Source organism: Alnus glutinosa, chromosome 10 (assembly GCF_958979055.1).
Source record: "Alnus glutinosa chromosome 10, dhAlnGlut1.1, whole genome shotgun sequence".
Lineage (NCBI taxonomy): Eukaryota > Viridiplantae > Streptophyta > Magnoliopsida > Fagales > Betulaceae > Alnus > Alnus glutinosa.
Genome location: NC_084895.1, coordinates 1,430,806 through 1,446,997, shown reverse-complemented (window position 1 = coordinate 1,446,997; position 16,192 = coordinate 1,430,806). Strand labels below are relative to the sequence as shown.

The window sequence follows — 16,192 nt, the reverse complement described above, 5'->3', positions numbered from 1 at the left end:
TGTACAGTTGTTGTATTGATGTTGTAAATATAACATTTTCCATAAAAAAATGTATTCTTTAGCTAAATATTTGTGAAAAATGATTAAAATACTCACACTACACAACAACACAACACTAAGGCACAATGGAGTGGTGGGCACCACTCCATTGTGCCTTAGTATTGTGTTATTGTTGTGTAGTGTAAGTGTATTTGTTAATTAAGTGGCGCGCATGTGAATGATTTTAAATCCATCACCTTGGCCCGTTTTAACCCCCATACCTCAAATTGGGCTCCACCATGATCATAACAAAATGCTCAATTAAACATATTTATTTTCAACAACAAAGACGTTTTTTTATATATTACATAAAACATTTCAAGATTTTACGAATTAAGCAATTTGAAGATTACATGGCATAATCCAAATTACTTATTCAAAGTACATTCAATCAAGCTAGTAAATATAAAAACAGACTTGGCGAATTACAATGGTCACTAATGACAACCCCATCAATGCAGCGCAGATACCTTAAAAAACCTGAAAGAAGTGAAAAGGCAACAAGATTAAACCCTAATTTGTACTAAACCTAAATAATATATATATATATAATGTGAAAGGTCGGTGCTCTATAAAATCAATGGGATCTCAATTTCATACGACTTACATATAAGATTGACATGTGTCATTTAGCATGTGATAAACACATATTGTTTTAATAGAATGTTTCTCACACGCTATTTTAATAACATTAATAAAAAAATACGTGCTTCTCACATGTTTAAAGAACATATGTCACCTTGATATGTGAGTTATACGAAATTTCCTACAAATCGATTTGTAGGAAATTTCTGTTCATATATATATATATAGAGGATCTTTTGCCACCCTATATATATTTAGGGTCTTTCTAATATTATTAAAATATTAATTAAATTTATTCTTTTTTATCGATTTAAGTTTTTAGTATGTAGTAGTAAGGGATAATTGTATTATTGGTTATTGGAGTTGGTCTAAATTATAAATTACTCCCTGTGGTATAAAAATTCATGGATGATTCTTGTAGTAAACTATAATTACAAATCAGTCCTTGAACACGTTTTACATCCACCAAATTAACAGATTCTATTAGTTAGCTACATCATACCCAATAGGAAGCCAACACGTGTCCAATGCAATGAAGAAAAAAAATCTAATAAAAATATAAATAAATAAAACAAAAATATTTGTTTATATATATATATATATATATATATATATATATATATATATATATATATATATATATTTTAAAAAAAAGAAAGAAGAAAAAAATTGAATCGGCGGCAGCCACCCCAAAGGTGGTTGAGGGTGGCGTACGTGCGGCCACCCCTTCAATTATTATTTTTGTTTTAAAAAAACAAATATTTTTATTTTATTTATTTATATTTTTCTTATTATTATTTACTTTGATATTATGTTAAATTTTCAATTATTTCAAAATTTTAAACGGGTAGAAAAGAGTAAATTTAACGTTTTATAACTAATTATACATAACACGTGCCAAATGTTTTCTTTGCTGGAATAGTCTTCGCAAAATGAGTAATCCTACTATTTAAACTCGTTTATTACACTAATTTTAATTATATCGCGTGAAAACTTACGTACAGTACGTGTGGTGTGTGTGAGAGAGAAATAAAGAGATCGACCTTAGCAATTGGCAGGAGGGGTGAGGTTGCACTTGGCTGGCAGTGCCATGGCAAGTTTAGGATCAATCCCAAGAGAAGGCAACACCAGTGAGTTCTTATACGAACACAGGCATGTCAGATCAGCCCCAGAAAGAGCCCGGCAACACTCCGGCGTTGGGTCAGCCGGATTCGGCTGAGTAACCGACGGCTTGCAAGCTGAAAGGCCATCGTCGTCCATGTTACACAAGGTGAAAGCCCTCGTCGACGACCCTCCAAACAAAGCAACCATCAAAACGATCACCATGATCACCACCATCCTCCTTCCCATCTCCATGCTTTCTGCAAGAAGCTGCTCAGTGATCGATCAGTTCACTGACTCACACTGGCATCATATCACATGGTGATCATATATAGAGAAGGGCTGGGATGATTTGGAGCCACGAATTTGGAACCCGTGAAGGAGAATTGGCGGGATTCGGGGGTCACGGGGGAGGGCTTCTTGGTCGACTTTAGTTTGTGCTTTATGGTGCTGCATGCATTTCTGGCCAGTATTGGCTTTGTTTTTGTAGGTTACGTGTGTCAGGGAGCGAACTCTTTAATGGGATAAACTCTAAAGGAATATCTTGATTTGTCTTTTTTGTGTTAATTTATTCATGTCTGAAGATGGATGGATGGATGAGGATGGGCTGAATTTCACTGAAATTCAGAAACAGTAATATTAAAAATTACGTTTTTATTTTATAATATTGACGTGCCAATTCTAACTAATTCTTAAATCAATTATTGTTAAAAAGAAAAAAAATAATATTAAAAATTACACTTTTATCTCACAGTTATCTCATTCCTTTGATGTGACATTAATACCAATCAGCTTAGATCAACTATTGTTAAAAAAAATTTAAAGGTGGATTGACATTAGTGTGGGATAAAAATGTAATTTTTAGCATGACTCATTCGGGCAGCTCAAGATAAAGGGATTGAGGAGTTCACCTATCCTAGATAGTTTAAGATGCGTGGCCTACTTGTTTAGGGCATCTGGGTTCAATAGCCCACTACTCTCTTAAGTTGTTTGAATTTTTATAAAAATGTAGCACACCACACCAATAGAGCTACTACATTTATATCACGTACACCAATATCACACAAATATTTCACTATACGGACATGATATGATATAGCAGTCGTTGGATCAACCTTTGTTAAAATAATGAAAAAAAAAAAGAAAAAAAAAAGAGAATCTAATGACTACTAGACCTTACCACATCAACATATTATAATATTTGTGAGATATATAGTATACAACAATACTCAAAAACTAAACCAAGGCATAACATAGAAACTATTATAACATGGAAAATATTTTGACAATATAATAATAATATAGTCTTTTTCTTTCTATTCATTTGTTTATTTACTCTATTTGTTTTCTAAGTGTTTCTTTTGGAAATTAGAAAAGGTTCACGGCGTACCTATAACCTATGGGCCGAACCAGGATTTCTCATAAGGAGGGGTCAAAGTATGAATGATAAGTCAAATATATTTTTGGTATCGGCCATGACCCCTTTGTCTATATATGGGTCCGTCCTTGGAGACCTACGAGGTTTATTGGTGGATTCTTGACAACCCCTATATTTTTTTTGCCGTCCCTATAATAATAGGGGCTTTCTATACAAGGGCCCAACATAATTTCTCACACTCCCAGAGCCATTTATCACGTTTGATAGTCAGAGTGGTGACTGAAGGGGTTGGACATGAAGCAAGATTTGGGAGAGAGACTGAGTTTTAGGGCTTTCAGTGATGTAAGGATGGTGTTGGGAGAAAGAAGGAAGAGAGAGCGAGTAGTTTGGGTTAATTTGAACGGATGAGATTTAGGTGAGAAAATCTGAGGGTTGAAATTGAATGCAAAGGATGAGGAAGTAATGGCTAGGATTGACTTGGGGAAATCAAATGGCGAAGGAGAGAATAACGTGTGTGTGTGGAAAAGAAAGATGGCAAGGTATTAATGTGGTGAAAATGTAATGGCTTTTCTTGGGAAAATGAAAAGGTCATAATTAATGTACCATTATTGATCTTGTATGCACGTGTGTAGGCCACCATGTACGAGCACGTCTCCATTATTGCCAAGCCAGAATATAATTTAAAAATATAAAAAGATGGTGGCTCGCCGGAAACAGGAAAACCCTAGCCCACAGGTTGGTAGTGGCCTATGGGTCAGGATTCCCTTCATTTTTTAAAAAAATTTGAAATTCAAATCAAGCCGTTTTTTACATTAAAATGACGTAAAAAATGCTACATATTAAAAATATGACATGTTAACAGTGAAAAAAAAAAGAAAAAAATCATTTCAAAAGGTTTTTTCTTCACTTTTGAAAAGACGCTTCTTTTTTACTAAATTGAAAGACAGTTTTTTGCTCAAAGCTTTTATACGACATAAAATGTAAGAAAAAAATCTTTTCGAATGATTTTGATTTTTGATTTTATTGTTAACATGTCATATTTTTAATATGTAGCATTTTTCACGTCATTTCGATGTAAAAAAAGAGCTTGATTTCAAAGAAATTTGAGAATTTCAAATTTCTTTAAAATTGTAGAGAATCCTAATCCGTGGCCCGTGGGGGACATCCCACCCCACGAGACGTCAGGAATGAGGTCCCTTGTGGGGGTGAGGTTTTTCCAATCCCCAGCGACCATCCGATGAGAAACCTTTTTTTTTTTTTTTTTAAGTGATAAGCACATGTGGCAAAAAACTTAATTTTTTTAGCAGAATATGGACGGAATGAGTAAAGTGATAAAAAATGAAAGCACGGGGACTATTTCCATCACTTTTGAAAAGTCAGGGAGCAATTTGTTAAAAACGCTAAGTACGTGGACCAAAAAAGTATTTAACCGTATATTTAATCAAGAAGTAACCTAGAATCATTGTTATTTGACTAAAACCTATTTTAAAAAAAAAGTCTAAGACATTTCGAATTGTTTGTTGACTCCATATACCTCCTTTCCATAATTGCTCATATCTAGCTATTTTTATTTAAATTCTATTTGTCTTCTTAGACAATTTATCAATCATTGAATTAGTTTTATACATAGAGAGATACTATAGACAAAGATCCAATCAACCTTGAAAATATATATAATTGATGTCCCATAATAAAAATTAAATTATTAGTGATTTGTTAACACATGGGTGCTCATCTTTAATGGCAATGGCAGTCTTTATTTTACAAAGAATATATACTGAATGGTTTATATATTGCAAGACTATGTATACTGAAGCCCTAACTTATGTCACAAGGTAAACATTTGGAGCATTGGGTTGCTCAAGAAGCAACAGTGCTGTATCATCAAATTTGGCTCCTTTGACTGATAACCTTAGAAATGAGTTGCCCAAGTTCTTCACCACAATCTTCTTGTACATGATGCCCTGCCTGCAAAGCACAGCAATTTAACTCAAACTTTTTCCCAACTTAACAACTGAAATATATACCAAAAAAAAAAAAGAGGGAAAAATAAAACAATCAAAGGGAAAAATTAAGAGAATAAAAAAAAAAAAAAAAGGAAGAGAAGAATGCTTTTAGGTTCTTACCAACAAAATGTCAAGTCACAACTTATCCCCAAAGCTTAAGAAATAGGTAAATTTAATCATTTAATCAATGCTTTAACACACCTTTCATGTGTGGGTTCAAAATTCTCTTTAATAGGTGAGGCCTAGCACGTGAAATATTTAACTGGAATTGAGTGTGAATTGACAGAAATAAGATTCGAACTCAAGATCTTTTGCTTTTATACCATTTTTAATCATCAGTTATCCCAAAAGCTTAAGCTGATAAAAATATTTAATTGAAATGAGTGATAAATGACGGAAACAATGTTTGAACTCATTACATTTGCTCTGATACTATGTCAAATCACCACTAAACTCAAAAGTTTAAGTTTATAGGAAATGATAAAGTCAATCATTTAATCAATAGTTCAACACAAAAATGTGAATATTCAAACAAAAAAGGGGCAAAATTTCTCTCTCTCTCTCTCTCTCTTTTCCAAAAAGGGACAAAATTTATTTTCAGTGAACTGAAGGAGTGACAAAATTAATTTCTTTTGGGAAACTAAGGTTAAATATGACAGAAATTTGAGAAATTTTTAAAATTAAGGACATGCAACTTTAAAGTTTAGAGAGGTCGAGAGGATATTGAAAATGAACCCATTTAGCAAAAACTTATTTATTGCATGGGAGGTGCTTTATTACATGATGATATGCAACAACGATATGAATTTGGGATGTCCACATGAAAGGTTACAAGCATGCAATTGTTAATTCATATGTACAAGAGCGAACTTATGTTTTATTTTGTTTTGTCCTGTTTTGGTCTTATTGTAAAAGTGATGAAAGATCGGGGTTATAAATGAAGTTTTTCCTACGTTTTATTTTGTTTTGTTCCGTTTTGGTCTGATTTGATTTTGTTTTAAGGGTGAGAGGAATGGTAAATTGAGTTTCCAGGTCCATGCGCATGCAAAACAGAGAGCATTTTGTACCAGTGGTAGTTCTACAAGCTTATGGTTGGAATCCTTGCAGAAATCTTCAACTCCATCATAGCTCAACCAGCGGTCCCTTTGGCCCCAGAAAACTGTAGTTTTCACTTTCCAATCTTTATCCGTGAGTATCTTCCGCACATCCTCCACATGGGTCTGCCAATAAGGAAACCAGACAAAAAGCAGAGATAAGAAAAGCATTAACTACTCATTATCTTTCCCAAAAGAGAAGAAGAAAAAAACAAGCTTCATCAATCTCTCTCTCTCTCTCTCTCTCTCTCTCTCACATGCACACACACACGAAAACAACCAGCTTTATCTGCCACAAGAAAGTTCGAAGATTCTTCTTATAAATAAAATCTACCACAAGAAAGTTTGCCATTTGAACTTTTCAAAGGTATGAAAAAATCAACACTGACTGAAAGTCTAGCACAATCAGGGGCGGAGCTACGTTTGGCATGGCCCCCAAAAATTTTCAAAGCCTTCTAAATTTTTTTTTTTAAAGGTTAAGCATCTGGCCCCGGCAAAAATAAAATTCTGGCCCCCCCAAAAAAATCTACTCTATTATCTACTTAAAAAATAATTGAAAATTTCTACTTAATTTTTTTTTTAAAAACCCAGCAACGTAGCAGATATTAAACTAGAAAAATAAAAATAAAAATTACCAGACACAATAGATAAAAAAAAATAATAACAATAATCTGCAGCAAATCCTATGCAACATGGCAACTGTCAATAAAATAAAATCACGTTGCACAAGAAAAAAAAAAAGGGGACAAGATTTACTATACAACTACTCTCAAACTTCCTTTCAAACCCTCAATCTCACGTTCAACCCCAAGAAAAAAGAAAAAAAAAAATGAAAATACCGAGATGGGAGTGTAACGGGGAGGAAGAAGATGAACAGAAATGAAGGTGAAGAAGAAAGAACCAGAAGAACGTTGGAGACTTGGAGTCTTTAGTTGAAAATGAGTTTGAATTTTGAGGAGATGGATCATCGAGCAGTGCAAGACAAGACATGAAGTGACGGGCGGTTGACAGAGAAAAGCCTCTGGAGAGTTAGAGTGGAACAGCTCAAAACAAACTGTTTTATCCTTGTAAAAAACATAGTTTTATTACTTGCAAATACGCACCTTTTTATCAGTTTTGGGCTTGGGTTGTTAACACATTTCATGAGTTTTTTGTTAGTAGAATTGTTAGGAAGTTTGTAGATTGAAGAGTTATAAAAGCTCAATGTTATCAGTGGGTTGGGTATCGAAGTTGATTGTATTCTGAAGTTGAACTTGGAGCCTATGGGTGGAGCACGAATCTCTCATGCTAGGAGCTTTAGCTGAGCTCAGCTACACTATCAATATAACAATATAATTCCATTTATTTTCTCTATCCATTTCTAATTTTTTCATAACAAATATATCTACAAAATTCCAAAATCACACGACACCATTACAATGAGCGAGAGAACTGAGTCTGAGACCGAGATCTGGCTGTACGCGGTGCAATGTGCATCCACCATCGGCTATCTATCCACCTCTTCACACACCACCACCAGTGGTCAACACTCATCACTGTGAGTTATCTGCTCTTATTTTTTTTTTTTGTAGGTTTTAACTTCTAAATTTCTAATATGGTTTTGCTTTGAAATTTGAGGCTTTTCTATTTTCTTTACGGTAATTAATTGAAAGGTACTCATTTTTCTTAAGCCCTATTAACTGCGCATAATTTATTTGTCAAGTAGTTTATATTTTTTTTGTGTTTGCTATTTTTTCTAGATTAAGATTTTTAATAGATACCAACTTACTTAGATTATTGGATTTTTTTTTGTCTAATTTGATGGGTTTGATTTAGTTAATTATTCGTTTTTTTTTTTTCGAATGTTAATGCTAATAAGAACTATTATAAATTAAGCTCAAGACTTATTTTCTTTTATTTTAAAAGCGAGCGCACGTATACAGGAACTATATATATATATATAGTTCGCCCCCCCCCCCCCTCCAAGAATTTCTTGGCTCCGCCCCTGAGCACAATCATGTGTTCTTACATCCAAGGGTAATATTTTTAACATGGTAATCCAAGTCACACACCATAAGTATAGAGTATCCTTCTTGTGTCCTCCAAAATGCCATGTGGTTTTAAAATCATCATTGAATTTGAGATGATCATTATTAGATTTTGAACCAATAGTGAATGGTAATTTTAAAGTCACATGATATTTGAGAGGACATAAGTAACATTACTCTTGTGTATATAGCCAATGGTCCTCATGTTAGAGGAAAGCTTGAAACAGCTTAAGAATTAGGATTTGTTAGAATATTCTCTATATTAGGCCTTTACGCAGTTTCCTTGTAGGACTATCAATGATTTTCTTCCTTGTTTAGCGTAGGTTTTCTTGTTCACTAGTACTCCTTAATCCGTCTATAAATATCACTCATTGTAACACAGACTTCAATAGTTAAGATGTAGCCCTAACGGTCTTCATCGCTTCGATTATATATTTCTATAGGATTAAATGGTCATATTAACATATACCCATTGAACTTGCACCTCAACCACCGATCTTTTACACATTTGACTCACATAAAGATGGTAACCTGTGAAGAGGTACTGTTTATTCAGCCCTCCACAGCATGCTTCAAGGTAATGATAAAGAAAGCTGCAGTCATCTTTTTCCAGCTATGAAAAGGAAAAACAAAACGAGAGAGCCTAAAAGCTATTCAAAGAACCTTCAACAAAACCCCCAAAACTCAATAAAGAGGAGCAAAATCCACTGGCTCAGAATCTCCATTCGCATAGTAAACTAGCTTGCAAAATCAATTGATGCTAATGAAAGAAATCTCTATGTAATCCCGGACTTCGGTTGTTCCAGTGACAAGTTTGTGTTATTCTACTTTGCAAGGAAAGAATTCAATAATAACTCGATGTGTTTCCATTTTGTTTTTTGTTTCATTCTTCTGTTTCTTTTTTTAATTTGTCAAATAAAAAATTACAAATGGTAACATGTTCCTCTGGCAGCAAGAAAGCTTAATCCATGAGTAAAAACCAGTAGGAAGTTCTAGACAGCATGGGGAAATAGGACCATTTTTACCTCGTTTTCTTGAATATCTTAATCTGTTATAGTAAATATAGAAACCTACAGTCCACAATGAAGAGAATTCAATCTGATAAAGAAGTAAAAGGAAAAGAAAATACGAAGAAGTTCACCTTTAGCTCTTTTCTCATGGCTCTGCTAATTGCATTCAATGCAAAACCCGACGAACCAGATGTGAGATAAGGTCTTCTATAAACCATTGCATCATCCTCCTTCATTTTATAAGGACCACAACTCGTCAAGGCTTTATCACTAGCCCTTAGAGGATCCTAGTTGCACATAGAAGCAAGAAACGTATAATGTAACAGTGCACCGACAAACATCTTCACCAGAAAAGAAGAAAAGAAGAAATCTTAGAACCATCCTACCTGAGAAAATATTTCACCTAGCAAAAAGTTGCTGAATATGGACAAGGTTGATGGAAGGTTGGCATGTTTGGCTGTTAGCTTTAAAATCCAGAGGAAAGAACATGTTCATTAGTTGTTATCATCCCATAAATAACCAACAGGGAAATGTTGATTACAAATATGCATAATACCATCATTATCACATGATCACAGACAACATTAAATAGATACATTTCGGTTTGAGTAGTTCATATTACAGAATCTCCCATGTTCCAAAAATAGACCAACTTTGCTTGAGATATTTTAAACTTAAAACTCACACCTAGAATTTGCAGTTTTGCACTCACTTATTTGATTATTTCTATGATTGACTTGCCATATGGCAAACGACCCTCATAACACATAAGGGACCTACTTCAATCCTCAATGTGATATGTTTCATCAACTGCAGCTTTGAGAGAATCAATGAGAGCATTTCTTTTACATGAAAAATCCAAAGTGGGAAATGAAGGGTAAATCGATACAGAAAACTAATTTCATTTTAGAAACACTGAAGGAGATCAGTGATTTTAAGGAATCAGAGGGAAGGCAGAGCTATATCGCAAAACCATTGAGGAGATTTCTGCATATGATATATAGATCACCATGGTTTATGATCAGAATGATAGCATATCAGGGGAAAGAAAGTCCAAGCTAAATGGTAAGGTTCAAGAAATGCTTACAGGAGGATTGAGTAGTATTAAGTGATTAAGCTTCTCCTGATGACTCATAGCATATTTAACAACAACCGGGGAAAAGTAGCCCTGGGAAGTTCACCAAAGATTAAATGCACCCTTCAGTCACATGTTACAAAAAAAAAAAAAAAATAATAATAATATTAATTGGTACATCCATGCTTTAACAATCAGGAAAGGCAGAGGTACCTGGACAACAAGTGAGACCTTATTGGTGGTACGTTCATTTATAAGAGACTCCAAGGAAGACACATATTCTGCATTCATAACGAAATTTACTATGAAGATGGTAAACAAGAAGCATATATTATCCACCACTGTCTAGGCTAATAAAGCAATTACCATCCAAAGTGTAGTCAAATCCATATCCTGGTTGAGGCTTATCTGAGAATCCAAAACCTATAGAAGAGAGGAAAAAAGGGCAGGAAACTTCTCTAATTAGCATATGATGAAGTATTAATTCATGGTAAGATGCAATCTGATAACTGCAGCAACATTTATTTTCAAGTAGAAATTGAAATATTAATGAATGCTTTTTTTCTCCTAGAAAGGGCATGATAATGAAATTGTGCCCAATTGTGATGCACTTTTAAAACTAAAACTAACTTTCAGAACAGCATGCGCTGAATGTATTTGCATTGTATAAAACCAAATTAAGATTCCCTTAAAAGAATTCTTTTTTATTTGCTGGTTCTCATCATTGGCCTCATATTGCAGTTCATGCTTCTAAAACAGTGACCAACCTATGACCAGAAAAAAGCCAACGTGCAATTTGGAACCCCACTATATCATGGAGCCCATGTTTGAAATTTACATTTCAACCACACTTTCTTAAGCAAAGCCAAGCTCTTCTTTATTTATTGCTTAAACTGAAGCAAGCTCTCCACTATAGACACAAGGCACTGGAAAGCCTAAGTAGTACAACTTTAAGTAATATATTATAATTGGCTAATCTCAAGCGTACATGAAAAACTGAATCTTTCATAATTATGCAAAAGTACAGATCGTTTTGTTAAGAAAAAAAAAAGTAAATGTAGTGTAAAATTATATTGATGATATAACTGGAATGGTATAAAATTGTATGGATCATATAATCAGAATATTAAAAAAAAGGTTTCTTAACTCTTAAAAATCTAACTTAAAATGTGCTTTTGATGTTCTGAAAGATGATGGAGCCTTATAAGCAAAGAGGGATTTCAGGAGAGTGGTGGTGGCGGAGGAGGCTGGTAGTAGCGATGCGGCGGTGAGGCTAGTGAGGGCGGCAGCGGCTACTGAAAACAGAGAAAAGTTTTAGGTTTTTAATGACGTGTTAGAATCTGGACAATTCATTGGAAATTAGTGGTATAGATAAAAGCTATTGCACAGCATGCAATACCCTAGGTATTGCTTGCCATCTCAATCCAACGCCTATGCTCTTTATTGGTCAGGATCATTGATTGTGCTAAAAAATCTTTAGTAGTACACGGGTGGGAACAATATTCATCAAAGTTACGAAGATTTGTTGAGTTTCTCACACAAGTCTTGTAAACAACCCCTTTAAGAATTATCCGGACTATGACCAGAATGAGCATTACTCATCAATGCTATTTTTCTTTTTTGGGTGAGTAAAGGCATTCCTGGAACTTTGAGTGCTCCTCAAAGTCTCAGGTTCAAAACTCACTGAGTGCAAACTCTTGGGGCCAGCCTCCTAGGCGAAGCGCGACTTAACCGATATATGCTGAGAGGGGTGCAACGCATGGGTCTTGAGTTTACCTGATAAGGGTGGGTACATGAGGTAGCCCTACCTTGGAGGGGTTCCCGGTATTAAAAAAAAAAAAAAAAAGGCATTTTCCATAATTTCCTCATAACTACCATCATTTGAAGGAAATCACAGAGAACATAAAACTAAAACATAATGTGATTTAACAGTTTCTACCATAATTCACAGTAAACTAAATTTATGGACTCACCTAGCCAGTCAAAAGCGATGGCATGATAGTTCTTAGAGAGTATCGGAAGAACTTTACGATAAGAGTATGCCTGTCAATGGTAAAAAGTCTGGACAGTAAAATTGGTATTTTCTATTACAATTAATTTTACTGCAATAATCATACATTTATGCATCAGCAAAGAAAGAAAGCTAGAGAGAATATGAATTCATATCTATATCCATATATCTGGCTGTGCAGAAATGGGCATCTCAGCAAAGACGGGCTCTAGGATTAGATATTTAAAAGAGAAAGGCGCAGATACATATATGTATCCACAGATCTGGCTTTGCAAAGATAGGCATCTTATGTGACAATCATAGCCTCGAAGCTGGCAAAAACATATGAGAGCTATAACATTGTTCTAAAGATCAAGTTTTTATAAATGAAATTATTTTCCTGTCTTATATGAAATGAAAGTTCAGTACAATGGCTTCAGAGGTGGTATCTACACATGTCATCAAAATCAACATGACAATTATTTAAAATTTATTATATGGTGTGTATATATGCCAGAGATTACGAAATTCTGTAACTATCCTTTGACATATGTGATAAAAGAAATCATAGGCTCTGATATATATGACCCTGAAAAACAAGAAAAGAACATTTAAAGACAGAAATCACAAACTTAATTTTAGCACCCATAAATCAAGACCTAATACAATCATTCATTACCTTATCATGCTAATTACAGTATTTTAAGTTCAAAATTGAATTTTTTAAAGAAAAAAAAAGAAAGGGAACAGTTGTAAAAGACTGTAGTGGGTGTATCAGGAAGAAAAAACTTAGTCACAATAAATGAATAAATTTCATATTTCAAACAAATATTGTTATAATCCTATAAATATCAAAATATGAAATGTCAAATGGCTAATGGAATTCTTAGAATATATGACTGACAAAAGAATAACTTCATAAAAAATTAAGGGAAAAAAGACTCACCTGTGAAGGGAAACCATGAATTAATATGACTGAAGGATTATCAGCACTTCCACTTTCAACGCAAAACCATCTATTGCACAAAATCATATATACAGAGCATGTTTCAATCGGAAACCCTGCAAATAATCCAATCTTAATTTTTGCATTTTGCAGAGACCTAAAACCACTTAAGAATCACAGCTGAAACATACTGGCATGTCAAATGTGACTCCAAATCAGGCAATATTTTCTTAAAGATACTTCAAAATTTACCTAAAAAAATCAACTGCAGCCTGAGAACCAGCTCCCATTTTAAGGCCAAAAATGGGATCCTTTGCCTTCTCACCAGAACCACGAACACGATGAGCTCTCACCTAAGAAAAATTCTATGATCAACAATAAACTAAAAAATGATGGGGATGGAATTTCAAATGGGACATAGTGTTAATTTGGGAAAACATAACATCCATTATTCAAGACTATACAACCAAAACCAATAATGGAATAAAGTGTCACAAGAAGATACTAGAATATTGATAAGCATGCTTTTTATACACTGAATATGCAGGCAATGGTACAAAAATATTGGGACTTTGATACCTACCTAGAATGAATGTAATGCAGTAGGGTAAAATATCCAAGTATCGATACACTTAACATTATCTAATTACTCCATACAAAACTTTCTATTTCTACTGGTTTATACTAGAATAAAGTGAACTTTTTCTTGATACCAACTTATTGTTAGACCAAGATATTTAGTGCCCAAGAAAAAAGAAAAAGGGAAAAAAGATAGGCTTTTAGATGTCATTGAAAATGAGAATGCATGAAATTTGAGGAAATTCAATTTTTACGAAAGTAGGCAGCTCCCATACTGGTTGCATACTTCTTCTTTCCTTTATTTCTCTCAAATGCAATTCCTTATTGCAAGCACAACCTAATTCTGTGCTGCACCCTTTTTGTAGTCATTATGCTTCTTCAATTGCCATTGGCAGAAGCCCTTAGAGCGCGTTTGACATTGCAATTTCGCAGGATTTTAAACCAAATTGCTTAAAATATATCGTTTAAAAGTGTGTTTTTAAAAATTGAGATTTGAAAATGTGGAAAATTTTGCGTTTTCAAATCGCAGACAAGATAATGCATTTTTTAAAATGCACGATTTAAAAGTTAAATTGCGATTTTAAATGCCAAACTACAATTTTACCAAACGTTTAAAAATCGCTTTTCAAATCACACGTTTTAAAATCGCAAACCCAAACGGACCCTTAGTAGGGAACAACTCTTGTAGCCCCATGACTCTCAATGATTATTTACTCAGTCTCTCTCTCTCCCTCACGCGCACACGCATATATCTTAAGCACTCGAGGTTTGGCATCTTAGTGCCACAACTGCTTTTGGTAACATCCATGTTTATGCCCCCACAGACTCATTTTCATCATCATCATCATCTTCTTCTTCTTCTTCTCATTCTCAATTACACAAAAGCAATTGTCAGTACTGTAGGGCTACGAGGATGATTAAAGTCTCTCCAACGCACCTAGCAGTTATAAAACCATAAGGCCCCAGGTATAGCAATTTGAATATCCAAACCCCCCACCAAAAAAAAAAAAAAAAAACTTAAGAAGCGTTAGTAAATTAGCCACTATTAAGGAACAAGAACACTCACTATCTTCCCTTGCTTAAACCATTCATCTGATGGGCTCGGCCCCTCTGAATATTTTCCTGTCAAAAACATTCAATCCACATTTTTCAATTGAGACACACACTACGTACACACAAAGTTTACAAACGTGGAAATAAACACCACCACCACCAATAATAATGATTGAATTATCACTTATTCCAAAAATTGAAACTAATGCAGAAATATAATAAATTCAATCATTTAACTATTATCAAATGGGCCAATACATGAGTTAGAGTTTAAATTCAGGAATAATAACTATAATGTATTTAAAACAAAACAGAGGACTAGCACCTCCGCTGAAGGAAAAGCCATCGCCAACTGAAACAGGAGCATCTATCAGATAATCCTGCCACAATATTGTACAGAAATGCTCGAATCAGTCGGTGTATGCATGGTAGATAATCTCTCATCAGCTGAATTTGAAAAAGATGTACAGACGTTGAAGGTATATAAGGTGATGATTTGCTAGGATCCTATAACTGGCCTTTGGGCTTCTCTGGAAACTTTGAAAGTTGATTAATTTGGACAAATAAAACTCACCCAGATGGAATTTTGTTAATAATACTACGGCACTGTAACTATGCCACACCGATGATCACTTCAAAGATAAAGGCGAAATAAAAAATAATAACTAGAAGCATACTTGCTCGTTATCTTTGCTGTTGGATTTGCAGCTGAGTTTAAGAAACTTTCTTCTTTGTGGTTGCGAAGCCGTTGAGCTGAACGCTACACCCAGAGGAGACAGGGATGCGAGCATAGCTTGAATTGCCATGCTAGTATTAGCCCGAGATTGAGATGTCAGACGTAGAACCGAGAGAACAGTGGACTCTTCGGTTTCAGTGCATGGAGGGTCTGGTTTGTTTAACGGATATAGATTCTCTGGTTCTCGTACGTTATGAAAAGTAAGCACCTCCAGGCTACACGTCGTATATTATGGATTGGGATAATATAACATAAATGCTATTTAGTAGAATAATAATAGTAGTCATTAGTAACTGTACGGCATTGTGACCGTGTGGGGGTGCTTATAGGGGCAGCATGCCAACCATGTCTATTACTCTAGCTCGACTTGGCTGATAGGTGAGTTCGAGCTTGCACAAGATTTTTTCCTTGGTGAGCCGAGCTAGCGTTGAAAAGTACGATTGAAACTCGGCTCGAGTTCAAATTCGAGCAATGTTTGAACGAGCCAATCTTGAACATATATACCCAATTCGTTCGAGTTCAGCTCGTTTGCATCCTTACTACATTATGAAAGTTGTGATAGTAAAAATTACC

At 34.5% G+C, this 16,192-nt stretch overlaps 2 protein-coding genes across 3 annotated transcripts; both read right to left on the bottom strand.

Moving 5' to 3' along the window:
- Positions 1-296: 296 nt before the first annotated feature.
- On the bottom strand, positions 297-2,143 carry LOC133880005 (putative lipid-transfer protein DIR1). Its single transcript, XM_062318848.1, has 2 exons — positions 1,668-2,143; positions 297-519 (listed from the first exon to the last, which is right to left on the bottom strand). Exon 1 carries the CDS (start codon positions 1,978-1,980, stop codon positions 1,669-1,671), a length of 312 nt encoding a protein of 103 aa, XP_062174832.1. The 5' UTR covers positions 1,981-2,143; the 3' UTR covers positions 297-519; position 1,668.
- A 2,608-nt stretch (positions 2,144-4,751) lies between these two features.
- Positions 4,752-15,816, bottom strand: LOC133880222 (uncharacterized hydrolase YNR064C). 2 transcript variants are annotated; one of them, XM_062319125.1, is made up of 13 exons: positions 15,561-15,816; positions 15,209-15,266; positions 14,897-14,952; positions 13,504-13,604; positions 13,252-13,321; positions 12,289-12,358; positions 10,682-10,738; positions 10,529-10,596; positions 10,328-10,408; positions 9,627-9,704; positions 9,372-9,527; positions 6,177-6,329; positions 4,752-5,071 (listed from the first exon to the last, which is right to left on the bottom strand). In XM_062319125.1, exons 1-13 carry the CDS (start codon positions 15,687-15,689, stop codon positions 4,988-4,990), a joined length of 1,161 nt encoding a protein of 386 aa, XP_062175109.1. In that variant the 5' UTR covers positions 15,690-15,816; the 3' UTR covers positions 4,752-4,987. The 2 variants fall into 2 exon arrangements, with proteins under 2 accessions (XP_062175109.1, XP_062175110.1); XM_062319126.1 differs by having other exon boundaries at positions 15,209-15,263; positions 15,561-15,815.
- Positions 15,817-16,192: the final 376 nt, after the last annotated feature.

Excerpts from the sequence above, each read along its gene's own strand:
- LOC133880222 (XM_062319125.1), bottom strand. The coding sequence starts at position 15,689 with ATGGCAATTCAAGCTATGCTCGCATCCCTGTCTCCTCTGGGTGTAGCG. Across the intron at positions 13,322-13,503 it reads GCTGCAGTTGATTTTTTTAG|ATGGTTTTGCGTTGAAAGTG; the intron begins GTAAATTTTGAA and ends TTTGTGCAATAG. Across the intron at positions 9,705-10,327 it reads TAATACTACTCAATCCTCCT|CTAACAGCCAAACATGCCAA; the intron begins GTAAGCATTTCT and ends TGGATTTTAAAG.
- LOC133880005 (XM_062318848.1), bottom strand. The coding sequence starts at position 1,980 with ATGGAGATGGGAAGGAGGATGGTGGTGATCATGGTGATCGTTTTGATG.